Source organism: Barbatula barbatula, assembly GCF_947034865.1.
Source record: "Barbatula barbatula genome assembly, chromosome: 25".
Taxonomy (NCBI): domain Eukaryota; kingdom Metazoa; phylum Chordata; class Actinopteri; order Cypriniformes; family Nemacheilidae; genus Barbatula; species Barbatula barbatula.
Genome location: NC_136788.1, coordinates 5,643,099 through 5,660,390, shown reverse-complemented (window position 1 = coordinate 5,660,390; position 17,292 = coordinate 5,643,099). Strand labels below are relative to the sequence as shown.

Genomic DNA, 17,292 nt, shown 5'->3' with positions numbered 1-17,292 from the left:
TTCGTTTTACTCTCTTCTACGTGCGCTCACGCACAGCTGCTACCAATATCATTTCGCTCTCTTGCACACCTGTTCTCGCTTTGCTCGCTAATTTCTGACTGTTATAGTTGCTTCCGTCTTTCTGTTCCTTGCCAGTGTGTTTTGCGAATTATGCTGACCGCCTTGCCCTTGTACCATGGTACGTCTTGTCATTTGAATATACTGTGTACTAACCTTGTCTTCTGTCCAGTGTGTGCTCATCCGAGTTGGTGATCGCTGGTTAGAGCTCCTTGGACTGTTTCCCCGGTTTTTACTCCTGTCTGCCTGTTTACGAGTTGCTGCACCCCTTTGATAAAGTTCGCCCCTCGGTTTGACTATTGCCTGTCCCTCTTCTGAACTGTCATTGCCCCACTGGACTCTGTTCACGGATCGACCGACCCCAGCCTTCTCAACTACCTCCGTATTTGACTATTTCCGAGCTTGGCTCGTGTGACTCATTTTGACTTTGTGCTTAATAAACTTTTATGTTCCTCCTGCTCTTGGGTCTCTCTCTCTCTCTCAGAGCGTGACATAACACACTGGCCAATAATGGACCCAGCGGACGGAACACCTCTTCGCGCTGCTATCGAAGCGCAAGGCGCAATGCTGGGCCGGCATGAGGAGGGACTAATGGCCACCCAGCAAACCATGGATGTTCTATCGGTCCAAGTTCATGAGGTGACTAATCGTTTGGAACGTCTACGGCTTGCACAGGCCGAGACCTCTCTTCCCGGGTCGGCTCCTCAGGAGCCCCGTGTCAATAATCCCCCACCGTACGATGGCGAGCCAACCTTATGCCGGGCATTTATTATCCAGTGCGAGGTCGTCTTTTCCCTTCAACCGCGCACCTATTCCTCTGAGAGGGCTAAAGTGGCCTTTGTGATCTCCCTGTTAGTCGGACGAGCTCGGCATTGGGGAGCGGCGATGTGGGAAGCGCAGTCCGCACACCACCATGACTTTGCGGATTTTAAAGCCGAGATGATTAAGACCTTCGACCGCTCGGTTTTCGGCAAGGAGGCATCACGACTTCTGGCGGCTCTCCGGCAAGCGTTCGGTCGCGGACTACGCTATTGAGTTCCGTACTTTGGCGGCTTCTTGCCACTGGAATGCAGAGGCTCTCGTAGCGCGCTTCCTCGAGGGGTTGACGGCGGACGTCAAGGACGAGATTTATGCACGGGATCCTCCTGACGAACTTGACGGCCTCATAGATCTCGCCATTCGCATCGACACCCGGATGGAACTGCGTCGACGAGTCCAGGCGTTCTCTACACCTCGCCTGGACTCCCATCCACTTCCCGTGGCAACGCCCACTTTCCACGAGGATCCCGAGCCGATGCAGCTGGGTAGATTACGTCTTTCTGCCAGGGAAAAGCAACGGCGTCTCAACGAGGGATTGTGTCTTTACTGTGGCGGTCTGGGACATCAGGCTGCTTCCTGTCCGGGAAAAGCTGGTGCTCGCCGGTAGTCAGGGGAGTCCTGGCGAGCGCTATCACCACCTCCCCCACCTTAGGTTCTCGTACTCTCTTGCCGGTGGTTTTGACTCACAAGTTGTTTTCCATTAAAGCATCTGCCCTCATTGATTCGGGTGCAGAAGGGAATTTTGTGGATGAAGCTTGGGCCCGCAGTAAGGGGTTCCCTATCGTGCCTCTCACCCCACCTATCAACGCCCACTCGTTGGATGGTAGAGTTCTCAGGTCGGTCTCACACATCACCGTCCCGCTTGGGGTCATTACATCAGGGAACCACAGGGAGGAGCTAACGTTCCTCATTTTTAAATCCCCTTTGGTCCCCATAGTACTCGGGCATCCCTGGCTCTCTCTACATAATCCTGCTGTTAATTGGGCAAATAATTCAATTTCTATTTGGAGCGCTTATTGTCATGCAAATTGTCTTGGTTCTGCACAGTTTTCTGTTTCTTCTTGCTCTGTTCCTCAGGTGGAGCGTGTAGATCTGACCCGAGTTCCTGAGGTTTATCATGAGTTAGGGGCGGTCTTCAGTAAATCCCGGGCCACCTCTCTTCCTCCTCATCGCCAGTACGATTGTGCCATCGACCTCCTCTCAGGCACTTCTCCGCCTCGTGGGCGGCTGTTCTCCCTGGCTGCTCCGGAACGGGCAGCCATGGAGAAGTACCTCAATGATTCTCTAGCAGCGGGCATCATTCGTCCCTCTTCCTCTCCGGCTGGTGCGGGGTTCTTTTTCGTGAAGAAGAAAGATGGCTCATTGCGTCCCTGCATAGATTACAGAGGCCTCAATGACATAACCATTAAAAATCGGTATCCCCTACCGCTTATGTCATCGGCCTTTGAACTCTTGCAGGGAGCCAGGTTCTTCACGAAACTAGATCTCCGCAACGCCTACCATCTTGTCCGGATGAGGAAGGGGGATGAATGGAAGACTGCTTTCAATACTCCCACGGGGCATTTCGAGTACTTGGTTATGCCGTTTGGACTCTCTAATGCCCCTGCTGTCTTCCAGGCACTCGTCAATGACGTGCTGCGAGATATGATCAATAAGTTTATTTTTGTGTACCTGGATGACATTTTGATCTTTTCCCCTTCCCTCCAGGTGCACATTCAGCACGTCAGGCGAGTGCTCCAGCGCCTGCTGGAGAATCAACTTTTCGTGAAGGCTGAGAAGTGTGAGTTCAATGTCCAGTCACTTTCGTTCTTGGGACACATCATCTCACCAACGGGTATTTGTATGGATCCTGCCAAGGTGAGAGCGGTCTCTGACTGGCCGCCACCTACTTCCCGTAAAGCCTTACAACAGTTCCTGGGTTTTGCCAATTTTTATCGGCGATTCATTAGGAACTTCGGGCAGGTGGCGGCACCCCTCTCTGCGTTGACCTCCACCAAGACGCCGTTCACGTGGACGGTTGCCGCGCAAGAGGCTTTTGGGGAGCTCAAGAGCAGGTTCGTCTCCGCACCTATTCTTCTCTCCCCTGACCCGGCCCAGCCGTTTGTGGTGGAGGTCGATGCCTCGGAGGTGGGCGTTGGAGCGATTCTCTCCCAGGTATCCGCCGGTGATAAAAAATTACACCCTTGTGCTTATTTTTCTCACCGATTGTCTCCCACAGAACGAAATTACGATGTTGGCAATCGTGAGCTGTTGGCTGTCCGGTTGGCCCTGGAGGAGTGGCGCCACTGGTTGGAAGGAGCCACCATTCCCTTTGTTGTGTGGACCGACCACAAGAACCTGGAGTACATTCGGTCTGCCAAACGACTGAATTCCAGGCAGGCTCGCTGGGCCCTCTTTTTTGGGCGTTTTAACTTTACCCTCTCATACCGGCCGGGCTCAAAGAATGGCAAGCCTGACGCACTGTCACGATGTTTTACCCCCTCAGGGGATTCGCCCCTCATTGATACCATCTTACCGACTGATCGGGTGGTGGGGGCAATCTCCTGGGGAATCTAACAGCGGGTCAGGCGAGCTCTGGTCGGTGTTGAGGTGCCTCGGAAGTGCCCAGCGAGTCTTCTTTTTGTCCATGAGTCGGTCCGTTCTCATGTCCTTCACTGGGGCCACTCTTCCAGACTCACGTGCCATCCGGGAGCCAAGAGATCACTGGCTGCCATCCGCCAGCGGTTTTGGTGGCCGACTATGGCGGAGGATGTTCATCGGTTCGTGGGGGCGTGCTCTGTCTGTGCTCAAAACAGGACTTCCAGTCTACCTCCTTCCGGGCTACTCCAACCCCTTCCCGTCCCGTCCCGCCCCTGGTCTCATATTGCCCTGGACTTTGTGGTTGGTCTCCCACCTTCCAATGGCAATACGGTGGTCCTAACTGTCGTGGACCGCTTTTCTAAAGGGGTTCACTTCATTGCTCTTCCTAAACTCCCTTCTGCGAATGAGGAGAGATGTTGGGTCCCGGCCCGGGATATCCTGGACCGTTCGCTCATCGAGGCCTTCCAACGCAGCCACGCCTACCCAATATTGGGCGCGTCGGGAGTCGCGCCTAAGGGAGGGGGTAATGTCAGGACTCTGGTCTAATCCTCGCTCTGTCTTTCGTTTTACTCTCTTCTACGTGCGCTCACGCACAGCTGCTACCAATATCATTTCGCTCTCTTGCACACCTGTTCTCGCTTTGCTCGCTAATTTCTGACTGTTATAGTTGCTTCCGTCTTTCTGTTCCTTGCCAGTGTGTTTTGCGAATTATGCTGACCGCCTTGCCCTTGTACCATGGTACGTCTTGTCATTTGAATATACTGTGTACTAACCTTGTCTTCTGTCCAGTGTGTGCTCATCCGAGTTGGTGATCGCTGGTTAGAGCTCCTTGGACTGTTTCCCCGGTTTTTACTCCTGTCTGCCTGTTTACGAGTTGCTGCACCCCTTTGATAAAGTTCGCCCCTCGGTTTGACTATTGCCTGTCCCTCTTCTGAACTGTCATTGCCCCACTGGACTCTGTTCGCGGATCGACCGACCCCAGCCTTCTCGACTACCTCCGTATTTGACTATTTCCGAGCTTGGCTCGTGTGACTCATTTTGACTTTGTGCTTAATAAACTTTTATGTTCCTCCTGCTCTTGGGTCTCTCTCTCAGAGCGTGACATCTGGATAGAAACTTTCATTGAATTATTCTATTTAATTTATCTCATTCTTTACATTATTCATTAATCATATGTATTCATTCATTTCTTTTATCATACACTTCGATTCATATTATTTGTTACATTTCATCCTTATTTTCAATATTGTTTGACCTCCTTGGGAGTTGTATTGTCTTGATATGAGTCTCCAATGGTCTCCATCTCAAGGTTCATAATAACATCAGGAGACAATATTTTGATACTCTTATCTGGCATGGTTTACAACACCTATTGAATCTGTTTCTAGTCAGACTAAGTTTGACAATCCTAGACTGAACATTACAGCACAACTGAGATGATTCAATTAATAATTTTCAAGTTTATTTAACATCACTTCGTCTCCTGCCTGCTGTTCTTCCCTTCAGCTCTTTATCTCCCTGGTAGCTATGTTTAGGTATCGACTCACAACGGAGTTGATATTCCTGGATTTAATAAATTCCTGAAGGAGAGAGATCTAGTGAAACTGGACTCAAATTTATAAGATCGGCAAGCCATATTCCGCAGTTGGATCTATCACTAGCAACAAATTTTGAAAAAAACAAAATTGAATATTAATAAACAAAGATGCCAGAATTCTTTCCCTACATAACTTTAATTGTTGATTTTTTTTATAAAATAATATTTACACAGATCTATCAGCTAGCCTTTTTGTTTCAAAGGTCAGGGTTATGCAGGCAAGACACACTTCTTCTATCATACATTTCCTTCATGAAAAACATCATGTCCTCTATTCTTTTAAATGTGAAAAGGAAGGGAGCCCGGATCTTGTCTTCATCCATTTCACCATTATAAAAAATGGTGTCAAAAAACAGATGCTTGTTATGGCCAACAAGGCATCATCCTCACTCATGCTTGTGATCTGAGGTAGGTGAACTTTCCCAGTAAATTGTGTTCGGTTCTCCTCCACCCAGTCACTGGCAAGCTGAATCCGTTTCATCACAGCAGAGTCCTTTGTGCAAAAAGATAAGACATTACAATAATAATGTCAATATTCAATTGCTGCTCAAACACTTTTATGAAACAGGAAGGTAATTGCATAAATAAGTCAAACAATAGATAAACATATCTATGTACATACATGGATTCTCGTTGTTGGGGTGACCTCCATGACATCTGGCATAGTTGGGATGACCTCCATGAATTGGAGTGATCCGGTTGGATCACTTGTTTGTTGACAGAAATGTGACTTTAGAGAAAGTGTGCAAAAACAATACACTTTTTTCCAATGTGTATTATTTATGACAAATTACCTGCATACAGAGGAATGCTCATAATGCATATCTTCATTCACAGTATAGTTATCAATATCATACCTTCCCAGAGGAAAAGCTTGTAATAACTGATGGCACCACCTCATGATTGCAGGCATATCAGACTAATAGATGCCAAGTGAAAATCTCAAGTCATTAAATTCGAATCACTTTTGTAGTTCATTTTGGTGATCAAATAACTAGTAATGGATAAATATTCCACAGTCAGTCCCTCGAAGCGGAAGTGGTGCACCCTGTTAATTAAGACTGGACGTACAGTGGGCTATATAGTGTATTCTGAATATATTATAGGATGACATTTCACTGCTGATGATAATGGTTTAGATGCCAAGTTAAAAGCTGTAGCTTAAAGTCACTCAGGGAAGGACATAGTACAAATACAAGGTGAAATATGATTTGCTAAGTTTCTAAAACAAATCAATACACGCAATTATTACAACAATAAATCTGGAGCAGTCACATGTGAGAAGAAAAGTTTAACATGCTATATTATACCATGGTCAGTCTCAACACTGGATTCTTATTAACTGGAAGGTGTTGTGCATTTAAACAGTTTACTGCACAAGTAATTCCAGTCAAGTTGGCATAGACACATCACATTTCCAAAATCAATGACAGTTTTCTCTATTAATTGTGGCATGACCATGATAATCCATGTCTGTTTTCACATATGTGTGCTTCATTTCGGGTGCTTTTTCATCTCCATGTCATGCATTCAAAATAATTCCCCACAAATGAACGTGACATGTAACGTTAGTAAGCTTCTTGGGTTTTTCAGGCTAACGTTAAACTATGCACGATTGCATATTCAGGGACTCAAAAACAGCTAAGAAAATATTTGCACACAACTAGAAGTTAATTTTATCTTTAAAGATCATTTTTTGCATACTCTGACTACCTCCAACTGTCTCTGACTCTCCGCCATATTCCCATGTGGGGCGCATCACGTGCTGCACAGCGGTGTAGTTCGAGGCTGAAGCTCCTCCTCGCTGGACGTCTAGTGAGGAGTAGCTGTCATTACGCTACTACACAGAGTAGACACGTCACGCAAGCCAGGTAGGGCCTACATGGCTCGGCTCATGTGGTTGTTGATGTTGAACTCTATTAAGTTATTAGCTTTAAATGAACTGATTATATTTAATGTAGTTGGTGCTGATTTATTAATAAATTAGTTGTGGAAACTGTACAACTGATCCTCCTGAATCGCGGCAAACTTTGCGGCGCCCGCATGTAACTGTTAGCTCAACTAACGCAAATCATTACAAAAGTGTTTAAACAACAAAACACATTCATATACACATATTTGACAATCAGAATATCAGATGTTTCGTGACATAGTTTACAAGTTTTATATATATTGAATAAAAAAGAAAAAATGCCATGAAAATATTCAAGTGATACGTTCTAATGGTCGCCTTGAAAAAAAAACTCACGCCGCGGGCTCATTTTTAAATACGTGTAAAAGGGTTTTTGTTTTGTTTCTGTGCACAATGTGCATTAAGTTATCATTCGTAATGCTTGACAGAGCTACACATGTATATGGAAACGTAGGCTGTGTATATTTAAACTGGCTAACTGTAATGTGATTGGATTCTAAAACCTTGCTGCCGCTAACGTTACCTGAGACGGCTCGCAGTTATTTTATGAATTGAGGTGCTTGTTGTTAGTGCACACATGCCGGTTCTGTCGCGTTCTGGTTCGATAATACGATTATATAATATGACTGTAAGTCTGCATGGTAAACCTATAAACCTAACACAATAGTGGACATAATATATTATTTACAATTCACCTAAACGCAAAGTAAGTGTAGCAGGGGAGCTAGCTCCTTTTGCTTGTAGAGTGTGGCCAAGTACATGGTGGGGGGTTTATAAGCAGGCACTTGAGAGGATGCCAAAATATGAGGTCCGGTCCCTTTGTTTGGATCTTAAGTGTGTGGAAGCCTTTTTGGTATGCTCTCGAGGACATTTGCGCATGGCTAGGGCCCGAAGCAGATGTGAACATTGCTGGGATATTTTGTTATTCGTTGCGGACACCGTTGGAGAGAGCGGATAAGTGTGGCATAGACCGTCGGTGATGCTTGTCGCTACCCGATCCGTGACCGTCCCGGAAACACGATTTGTTCCGCGCATGCGACGTCACTTCCTGTTATCGCCGATGTTTTACGACAGTTTTCTCGACCTGGGACCAGCTCGGTTACGTCGTGCAGCCAAACCCCTTTCATTATGTGTGACAGCGGTATGGATTCATTTGCTTTTCACGAAAGACTTCAAAAATGTATCTTAAAAGGAGAAATTCCTGACTGTCCTACCGGGCATCTTCGAATTAAGTAGCGTTAAGCGATTTTATATTTAACAAAAAGGAGAACTGACCATCGAGAAAACTATAAAAACCTTCACAGAGATGCAAATTCTTTCCATTAAAATACTACTATGAACTATTAGCTTTTACTATTAAAACCATTACAAATGTCATTCCTTGCAGTGTGGTTTGGGCATGATTCCTGTAGGATTGAATTGTGTTATTGGTTATAAAATTAATTTATATAAAAAATTGGTTAAATTGATGTCATGTTTTTATTGACCTTTATCGATATCAGATAGTCAGATGATATTAATTTTAACTGCAACTTTCATGCTTTTTTTCTTATTTAAACAGGCGACAGACAGACTCTTCTACGCCGGCCCAACTAAACAGTACATGCGGCTAGTTGTCCGAGGAAAGAAGAGTGCTGTTCTTGCAGAGTGCTATAATAACCCTGGAACTGGCAATCACTGTGCCATCAGAGGCAGTTGCAACAGTTGTTTTTTAAACTAACTGTGAATGCACTTTTACTTTTCCAGTTTTTCCTGGGGATTCTTGCGGTGTCTACATGCAAGTCTTTCAATGTAATTTGTGTTTCACAGTATGCTCTCAGCATCTGCACATCATGTCCCTTAACATTCACAAAGGTAAGCTGCATTTTCACACAAGTATGTCATTTAACTACTGGTATGTGTACATTTATTTTTGTGTTTGTGTGTTTTAGGAGAAGGTGCCATTAATTCGCCAGTGGTGGTGCATTAACCTCATATGAGAAAGATTTTGCTTAGAGGGATATGATAGATTCTACAGATATAATTTCAGTATCTTGGCTGTACATATACAGTTCATATACATTGACAAATATTTCAAAGGCATGGACAGAGGTTTGCATACTGGACTGAAGAAGCCTCCCAACTCCTTCAGGGGATCGTCGAGCCTGTGTTTAGGGTGTCAAAATCCACCACCACCAAACTGTCACCCAGCAGAAGAGTAGTGGATGACAAGGACATTAATAAGGTAAATGATTATACAGTAGTGGTTATACATGAAACATTTGCATACATGCTGAATAAATAGTTTAAAATAGTAAACTACCATTTTAGTATGCAAGGAATAATGTAGTCAACCAATTAGAATGTAACAAACTTCAATAGGTGCAGGAACCAATCATTGTACGAGAACTAAATACAGCATGGTACTGGGTACAGGATCATAGACACTTATTCCGTGGGGAGGTGATAGAGGAGGCCTTTTTTCAAATGAACAGGGCTGATCGACAAAATGCCTTCAAGAACCTCCGGGGGCTCAATTCTCTGAGGCGAAGGATGACTTTCTGTTTATATTTTACCACTAAGAAGACATGGAAACATTTTTGTCATATTGTTTTGATGAACAAGGCCTAAAGGTAAATGCTATGTTCTACAATGAGAAATGTAGTGTGTGTGTGTGCGCATGAGAGAGAGACAGAGAGACAGAGAGAGACAAAGAGACAGAGAGAGACAAAGAGACAGAGAGAGACAGAGAGACAGAGACAGAGAGACAGAGACGGTGACAGTGTGAGTGAGTGAGTGAGTGAGTGAGTGAGTGAGTGAGTGAGTGAGTGAGTGAGTGAGTGAGTGAGTGAGTGAGTGAGTGAGTGAGTGTGTGAGTGAGTGAGTGAGTGAGTGAGGAATGGAACAAATGTATAAATAAATTGAATAAATACACATGTAACTTTATTCTGTATGTTTCTTAAATGCAGACATGTGTTAAACAATCTAGAACAGTTAAGTAGATCCCTCTTTAGAAAATGAATTGAAACACATCTGTATACACATCTGTACTTTTCTGTCTAGAGAATTTAAACAATTCAGTTTAATCTGACCATTTATTTAATTCAACAAAGTTAATTTGTGCCACATATTAACCAATTTTAACCGAAATGGATTGAGTAGTACCTTAAAACAAACAACCAAACTCGCAACAATTTAACAAGCCAGGGAATATCTCAAAGCAGCGAAAGAGTCACATTAAGAAAAACGAAACTTATACAAATATGATAAATACATTTATTGATCAATCTAATAAAATATTTATTAAAAAAACAGTGTATCTGGTAGCGAGTTTAAAACAACAGCAGTCACGGTATAAATAATACCCGAAAGTGCCGTAAAATGTTTCGATTTAATTCAGACAGTAATTGAGGTCAGTTTGGCGCATGCGCGGAACAAATTGTGTTTCCGGGACGGATCGGGTAGCGACAATGCTGTGTGGTTTTATCAAGGAAATTTGTCCAGTGTTGATGACAGTGTTGCAGTAGGTGGAGTTGTTCGCTGTTCCTCCTGTTTTTGTTTCGGTTAGGTTTTCCCTTCGCTGGTCTGTCCCTGTACGTGCATGCCGCATGTTTCCAATCTAGCTGTGGGCTATGATTGTGGTGTAGGGGACTGACGAGCAAGGTGATTTCATTTTTTATTCTACTGTATTTGTGTGTTTACGTCCCTTCCGAGTCTCTCATTCTTTTGGCCATTAGAACACGCTCCCTATTACATTGACTTCCAGCAGACGTGGACTACTCTCTTGTGCGTGGTTTGGTGTGGTATTGTTTTTGGCAGGTATTATTTTGTTTATGTTTATTTGAAGTGTATTATGAGTTTGGGATTTTGCATATGAGTTATTTTGGGTCTTGAGTGGTCCTGTGTTTAGGCCGCAACTGTATCTGGGTTTGGCCGAAGGTAAATTAAATTTATTGAGGGGGGGAGGAAAACATTTGTTACATGTTTGGTCTTCTACGGGAGAATTTACCTGTTTGTCTTAGTAAACTCTGATGCTTTGAATAAACTCTTATATTTTTGGAAAACCTTGTCCCCTTGTGCATACTTTTAAAGCTCAAGGGTTTTCTACCCATGCCAGGAAGAAGCTCGGGGTAACATAAGTACAAAAAATTCCCACATTAAGGCAAAACCTCTTTATAAGAAAACAATGTCACAGTATCAAGCAAGCAAAGGAGACAGAAATGATTGAGGGACAGGGAGAGCATGATCACTTTTATTAAAGGAATAATTCACCAAATAGAAATAAAATTCTGTGATTACTCAGTTTCTACAAATCTGTATACATTTCTTGGACCTCATTGACTAATATTGCAGTAAAAATGACAATGGTAGTTAAAAGTGCCCCAAAACTCATTGCTCTCCTACATTCTTCAAAATAAAACTTTTTGTGTTCAACAGAACAAAAACAAATCAATGTAATTAGTCAGTGGGGTCCAAAAACTATTTGGTTACAGGCATTTGTCCTAATATCCTTCTCTCTGTTCATCAGAACCAAGACATTTAGATTTGATGAGTAAATGACAGGATTTTTCTGTGAACTATCCCTTTAATGTTTTTGGAGTTGTGGCTGTTCAGCAGATGAACATCACATTTACATGTAGTTATTTAGCAGACGCTTTTATCCAAAGCGACTTACAGATGAGGAAACATTGGAAGCAATTATAACAACATACATAAGTGCATCAAACTAGTCCATTAAAGCCTAGAACAGTATACAAAGCTAAGAATAGTGAGGTAAGTACGTTTTTTTAGGAAGGAAAGGGAAAAGAAGGATAAATCAATCAGCGAAGTGTTGACAGAAGAGATGCATTTTTTAAAGATGGCAACCGAGTCTGCTGATCTTGTAGCAGCAGGTAGATCATTCCACCGATGTGGAACAGATCCAGAGAAGGTACGGAAGAGTGACTTTTTTCCTTTTTCGGATGGTACCACTAGTCATTGTTCCTTTGCAGACCGCAGTGATCTGGCAGGAACATAGGTCTGCATCAGTGAGTGGAGATACGATGGTGCGGACCCGGTGGTGGTCTTGTAGGCCAGGAGCATAGTTTTGAGCTTTATGCGGGCGGCAACAGGGAGCCAGTGTAACCTGATGAAGAGCAGAGCTTTTTCATTGATCCAAAGAAACTTAAAGAAAATTATAATGATGCCGTCTTAATGCTACAATAATGATAGTAGCAAGGCATACCTCTGTGTTCACATTTATTTATACAATTTTGACTTTATTATTTGTGTCCCCTTCAAAAATGGCTCTTAATAAATTTTTATGTTTATTGTCCCCCCCTACTGTTAAATTAAATTTACGCCCATGGATAGGTGGGACTATCTACGTGTACAAAGTCCTGAAGCAGGTTCATCCGGAGACTGGTATTTCCTCTGATGTGATCAAAGATATCTTCGAGCGCATCGGCTGCAAAGCATCTCGTCTCGCTCCACCATCAAATCCAGAGAGATCCAGACCGCCGTTCGTCTGCTGTTGCCCGGTGAGCTGGCCAAACACGCCGTGTCTGAGGGAACAAGGACGTGACTAAGTACACCAGCTCCAAATAAACTCCCGAAAACTACAGGGCTGCCATGCATGACTGAACTGTACACACTAGTAGGCCTACTTCATGTAATCTGCTCTGGATTGGGTTTACACACACACAGCATCGTTTGCACTCTATACTGCTCACTTGCACACTGGAAATATTACACTGAATGCTCATTTGCACTAATGGACCTCTTTCGTTAACTCATCTACTGCACTGTAACTTCAATAACTGCACTAACTTATCTACTGCACCATAACCCACTATATAATATTTTCCTAATATTGTATTCTGCATTTATTCACTGTATATCCTGCACTTGCTAATTGCACTTCTGGTTAGACCTAAACTACATTTCGTTACACTGTACTTGTATATGTGTAATGACAATAAAGTTGAATCTAATCTAATCGATTGAAGCTTCAACGCAACAAAGGCTCTTTCAAGAGCCACACATGTTCTCACTTTAAAGTATATAGCTTGCGTTTATTTTCGCCACGTTTCTTGTATTACACCTCACTGTTTTCTAGTGATGTAAGAAATGAGACCATTCAAACATGAGAAAGTGCAGGAGCAAGGTAATAGGTAACACAAAGGAGTTTACATGTCAAATGAGTTCCTACAGTAGCCAGACATACAGTCCAGGCAGAAAACACATCTGTTTACTGATCACCGATCTGCACTGTGAGGATTGTCTTTTTTAAAGATTTGTTTATTTCCGTTATCCTGTAGTTATCGTTTATTTTTTGTTTGACATGCACTTCTGTGTTTTAAAGTGTGTATTAAAAGTGAATTTAATCTTCTGAGTAAGGCTCGTGAAAATGGACAGGAAGCGTCTGGGTGGCGCGTGTGCTTCAATACGGCCACAATAACTCCTATAAATGACGCTTTTCTAGTACTTCTATGATGTTAGTTTAATTCAGGTGATTTTAAAAGTAAATGTTGAAAACGCAGTAAACGCACTCAACCTTTCATTACATGTTCCACACAAAAAAACTGACGAAAATAATACGCGAGCTAATCCAGTGGCTGAAGCCGGTCGTGAATTTGATCTGAAAAATGCCGAAATAAACGTTTCCATCGTTGCGTTGTAGTCTCTATATAAAGCTCTGTATGTCTGCTTTGTGTTCATATCTTTTCATCTCACCAATGTGCTGTATTACTCGGGGTTTAATGTAAATGTTTGAGGATAAACAAACACACGTCAACGGCTCTTGGAGACGCCGAACAGGACATTGAGTCTACATGGTTCTCATGCTTTGTGTAAGAGCGCAGCGCGCTCGACTGTTCAGCATTACTGATCTACTACAGATTGTGTGACAGCACTGATCCGAAGAGAAGAATGACAGAAACCGCTCCAGCTGCCGCCGCGCCGCCGGCCAAATCACCCAAGAAGAAATCTGCTGCTAAAGCCAAGACCGCCGGACCAAGCGTGGGCGAACTCATCGTCAAAGCCGTGTCTGCTTCCAAGGAGAGGAGCGGCGTGTCTCTCGCCGCCCTGAAGAAAGCTCTCGCTGCCGGCGGCTACGACGTGGAGAAGAACAACTCCCGCGTCAAGATCGCCATCAAGAGTCTGGTGACTAAAGAAACTCTGGTCCAGGTCAAAGGAACCGGCGCTTCAGGATCATTCAAACTCAACAAGAAACAAGCCGAGACAAAGAAGCCCGCGACGAAAGCCGCTGCTAAAGCGAAGAAGCCCGCAGCCAAGAAACCCGCTGCTGCTGCCAAGAAACCTAAGGCTGCACCGGCAAAGAAGACCGCCGCAAAGAAATCTCCTAAGAAGGCGAAGAAGCCAGCCGCTGCCGCCGCTAAAAAGACAACGAAGAGCCCCAAGAAGGCGAAGAAGCCAGCGGCACCCAAGAAAGTAGCCAAGAGTCCAAAGAAAGCTGCTAAAAGCCCGAAGAAGGCGAAGGTTGCCAAACCCAAGACGACGAAGCCTAAAGCAGCTAAACCCAAGAAGGTCGCCCCGAAGAAGTGAAGTCTTGACTTTACATTAAAAAAAGGCTCTTTTAAGAGCCACCCACCAGCCCACTAAAGACATATTTTGATATTATCATAGTTGTGTTCTTAACAAATGATTATGAAAATGATAAACTTAATTATGTAGGTATTAATCGCCAAATCATTTTAATTCAGAATCAGCGCAACAACTGAAGTTGTGTTGTCTGTATAAATATATATTATAGCCGATATCATTTAAACTAATGCGCGTAAAGTGGCGAAAGGCAACGTGACGAAAAACTAACCGCATCAAGTCGAATAAGCCTAAAGGAAATAAATGGGCGGGGCTTTGGCGGGAAGTTCAGTGATTGGTTTGAACTTTTCACATAGTCCAACCAATAGGCAAACGAAAGACCCTTATAAATACTGGAACTCACGACCTCCATGTCAAACGTTGTTTGTGTGGTTGTGATAATTCTCTCTTACAAAGGAATCATGAGCGGAAGAGGCAAAACCGGCGGCAAAGCGAGAGCCAAGGCTAAAACTAGGTCATCCAGAGCGGGTCTTCAGTTTCCCGTTGGCCGTGTTCACAGGCTTCTTCGCAAAGGTAACTACGCTCACCGCGTCGGTGCCGGAGCTCCAGTTTATCTCGCAGCTGTGCTCGAGTATCTGACCGCTGAGATCCTGGAGTTGGCTGGAAACGCCGCTCGGGACAATAAGAAGAGCAGAATCATTCCTCGCCATCTGCAGCTGGCGGTGCGTAACGACGAGGAGTTGAACAAACTGCTGGGTGGAGTGACCATCGCTCAGGGTGGCGTGTTGCCCAACATCCAGGCGGTGTTGCTGCCCAAGAAGACCGACAAACCCGCTAAGACCAAGTAAACGACTTTCTCCCGAATCAATGAAAAGGCTCTTTTAAGAGCCACCCACTTAAACCAAAAGGGAGCGATTTCATCCTCAATAGATGAACAAATATAAAGCGATGCAGACAAACATTGCGCACGTGTTGGATAACCAGGGTCTGTCTAAGACGGATCTTCAGTATTTTGAGTTTGTCAGTAACTGGTCTGACTGTTTTAAACTAACGTTAGTGGTGCCTTTCATTAATTGTGTTTTATTACAATTCCACTCACACAACAATAAACGAAATAAAACCTCTTTGTTAGAAGAGCAAATGTGTGATTTCTCCGTAAAGTCGCGAGTTCATCACAAGTAAACATCAGAGGATTTAATGCGACAAATGTAAACAAAAGGTTTCGAGCGGGAACCGGTTCGTTTAAACAACGTGAAACGCACAGCCATTGGTCAGTTGTATGCGTAGACGTCACATATTATCCAATCACGTGCCAGCTCACCGTCACCACCCTCTGATGTCACGGTGGACTAGTCTTTATAAGCAGCCACAGAGCGCGTTTCATTCAGTATCTGACAGAGAAGAGTCGCAACTGTAGTCATGGCGAGAACTAAGCAGACTGCTCGTAAGTCCACCGGTGGCAAAGCCCCGAGAAAGCAGCTCGCTACTAAAGCCGCCCGCAAGAGCGCACCAGCCACCGGCGGCGTGAAGAAGCCTCATCGTTACAGGCCCGGTACAGTGGCGCTGAGAGAAATCCGCCGCTATCAGAAGTCCACCGAGCTGCTGATTCGCAAGCTGCCGTTTCAGCGTCTGGTGAGAGAAATCGCTCAGGACTTCAAGACCGATCTGCGCTTCCAGAGCTCCGCCGTCATGGCCCTGCAGGAGGCCAGCGAGGCTTATTTGGTCGGGCTTTTTGAGGACACAAACCTGTGTGCCATCCACGCCAAGAGAGTCACCATCATGCCCAAAGACATTCAGCTGGCCCGCCGCATCCGTGGTGAACGCGCTTAAACTCATATCTCCGACAAATCAATCCAAAGGCTCTTTTAAGAGCCACTTCAATTCCACTGAACGAGCGACTTTATATTGTAATAAGTTGTATGAGGAAAGTCTTTAAGGATCCATTACGATGACCCATGGAAGTGTGCAGTAAATTTATATTGTTTAGTTGATTTAATTGAAAATTCCATGTTTAGCAAATGAGCCACAGCCAACAAGATGAGTCAATATTTATTGTAACTTATTTCAGAAATGCAACAAAATATATTTTCTATTAGATTCATTACATCGGTTGAAATATTTCAAGCCTTTATTTCTTTAAATGTTGAGGATTATGGTTTACAGATAATGAATATTCAGTGTCTCAGAAAAATAGGATATTTTAAACAGAAATGTCAGGCTTCTGAGATGTATGTTTCTATGCACTCAATATTTGGTTGGGCCCCAGTTTAGATGAATTACTGTATCAATGCGGCGTGGCATGGAGGCAATCGGCCTGTGGCAGTGCTCAGGTGTAACGGAAGCCCATGTTGCCTTTATAACGGTCTTCGGGTCATCTGCATTGCTGGGTCTGGTGTCTCATCTCCCTCTTGAAAAGATTCTCTGTGGGGTTCGGGTTAAAAAAAGAGCTATCACCTTTTAACACAAAGATTTAATTTTTACTCCTGTAACGAAGTTTGTTAGATTATATGGTTCGGCTTCACTTTTGTCTAAAAACAAGTCTATACGATTAACAATTGAATGGTTTCAGTCAGATGATGACCGAAATGTTCAGGTCTGTTTCCCTTTCAACGCAAGTTGGAGTTTTTGTTTTTGCGACAAGACAAAAAAAAGCTCAGAGTTGAAGAGAAGTTTGGTCGGAGTTTAAAAGTATAACAAAATAAAGCCTCGTAAATGTTCGAATAAAATGTTACACTCTAAATCAAAACATTAAAATAAGCGATTTCAATCACACGATTGTGCGCAATGATACAGATGTTCATTGTGT

At 43.8% G+C, this 17,292-nt stretch overlaps 3 protein-coding genes across 3 annotated transcripts in view; all 3 read left to right on the top strand.

Moving 5' to 3' along the window:
* The window catches only part of LOC306890760 (histone H3.2), a gene marked incomplete at its 3' end in the record, with an annotated part of 109,148 nt that extends 92,832 nt beyond the window's left edge, over nt 1-16,316 (top strand). Inside the window, exon 2 of the mRNA XM_079450716.1 lies at nt 15,906-16,316. Within this exon, the coding sequence (XP_079306842.1) occupies nt 15,906-16,316 (411 nt within the window). The remainder of the gene's footprint in view (nt 1-15,905) is intronic.
* LOC306890389 (histone H1-like) lies at nt 13,854-14,489 on the top strand (the record flags this gene model as incomplete). Its single annotated transcript, XM_079450079.1, has 1 exon — nt 13,854-14,489. One exon carries the CDS (start codon nt 13,854-13,856, stop codon nt 14,487-14,489), a length of 636 nt encoding a protein of 211 aa, XP_079306205.1.
* On the top strand, nt 14,948-15,334 carry LOC306890769 (histone H2A-like; the record flags this gene model as incomplete). Its single annotated transcript, XM_079450730.1, has 1 exon — nt 14,948-15,334. The coding sequence occupies one exon, from the start codon at nt 14,948-14,950 to the stop codon at nt 15,332-15,334; it is 387 nt and encodes a 128-aa protein (XP_079306856.1).
* Nucleotides 16,317-17,292: the final 976 nt, after the last annotated feature.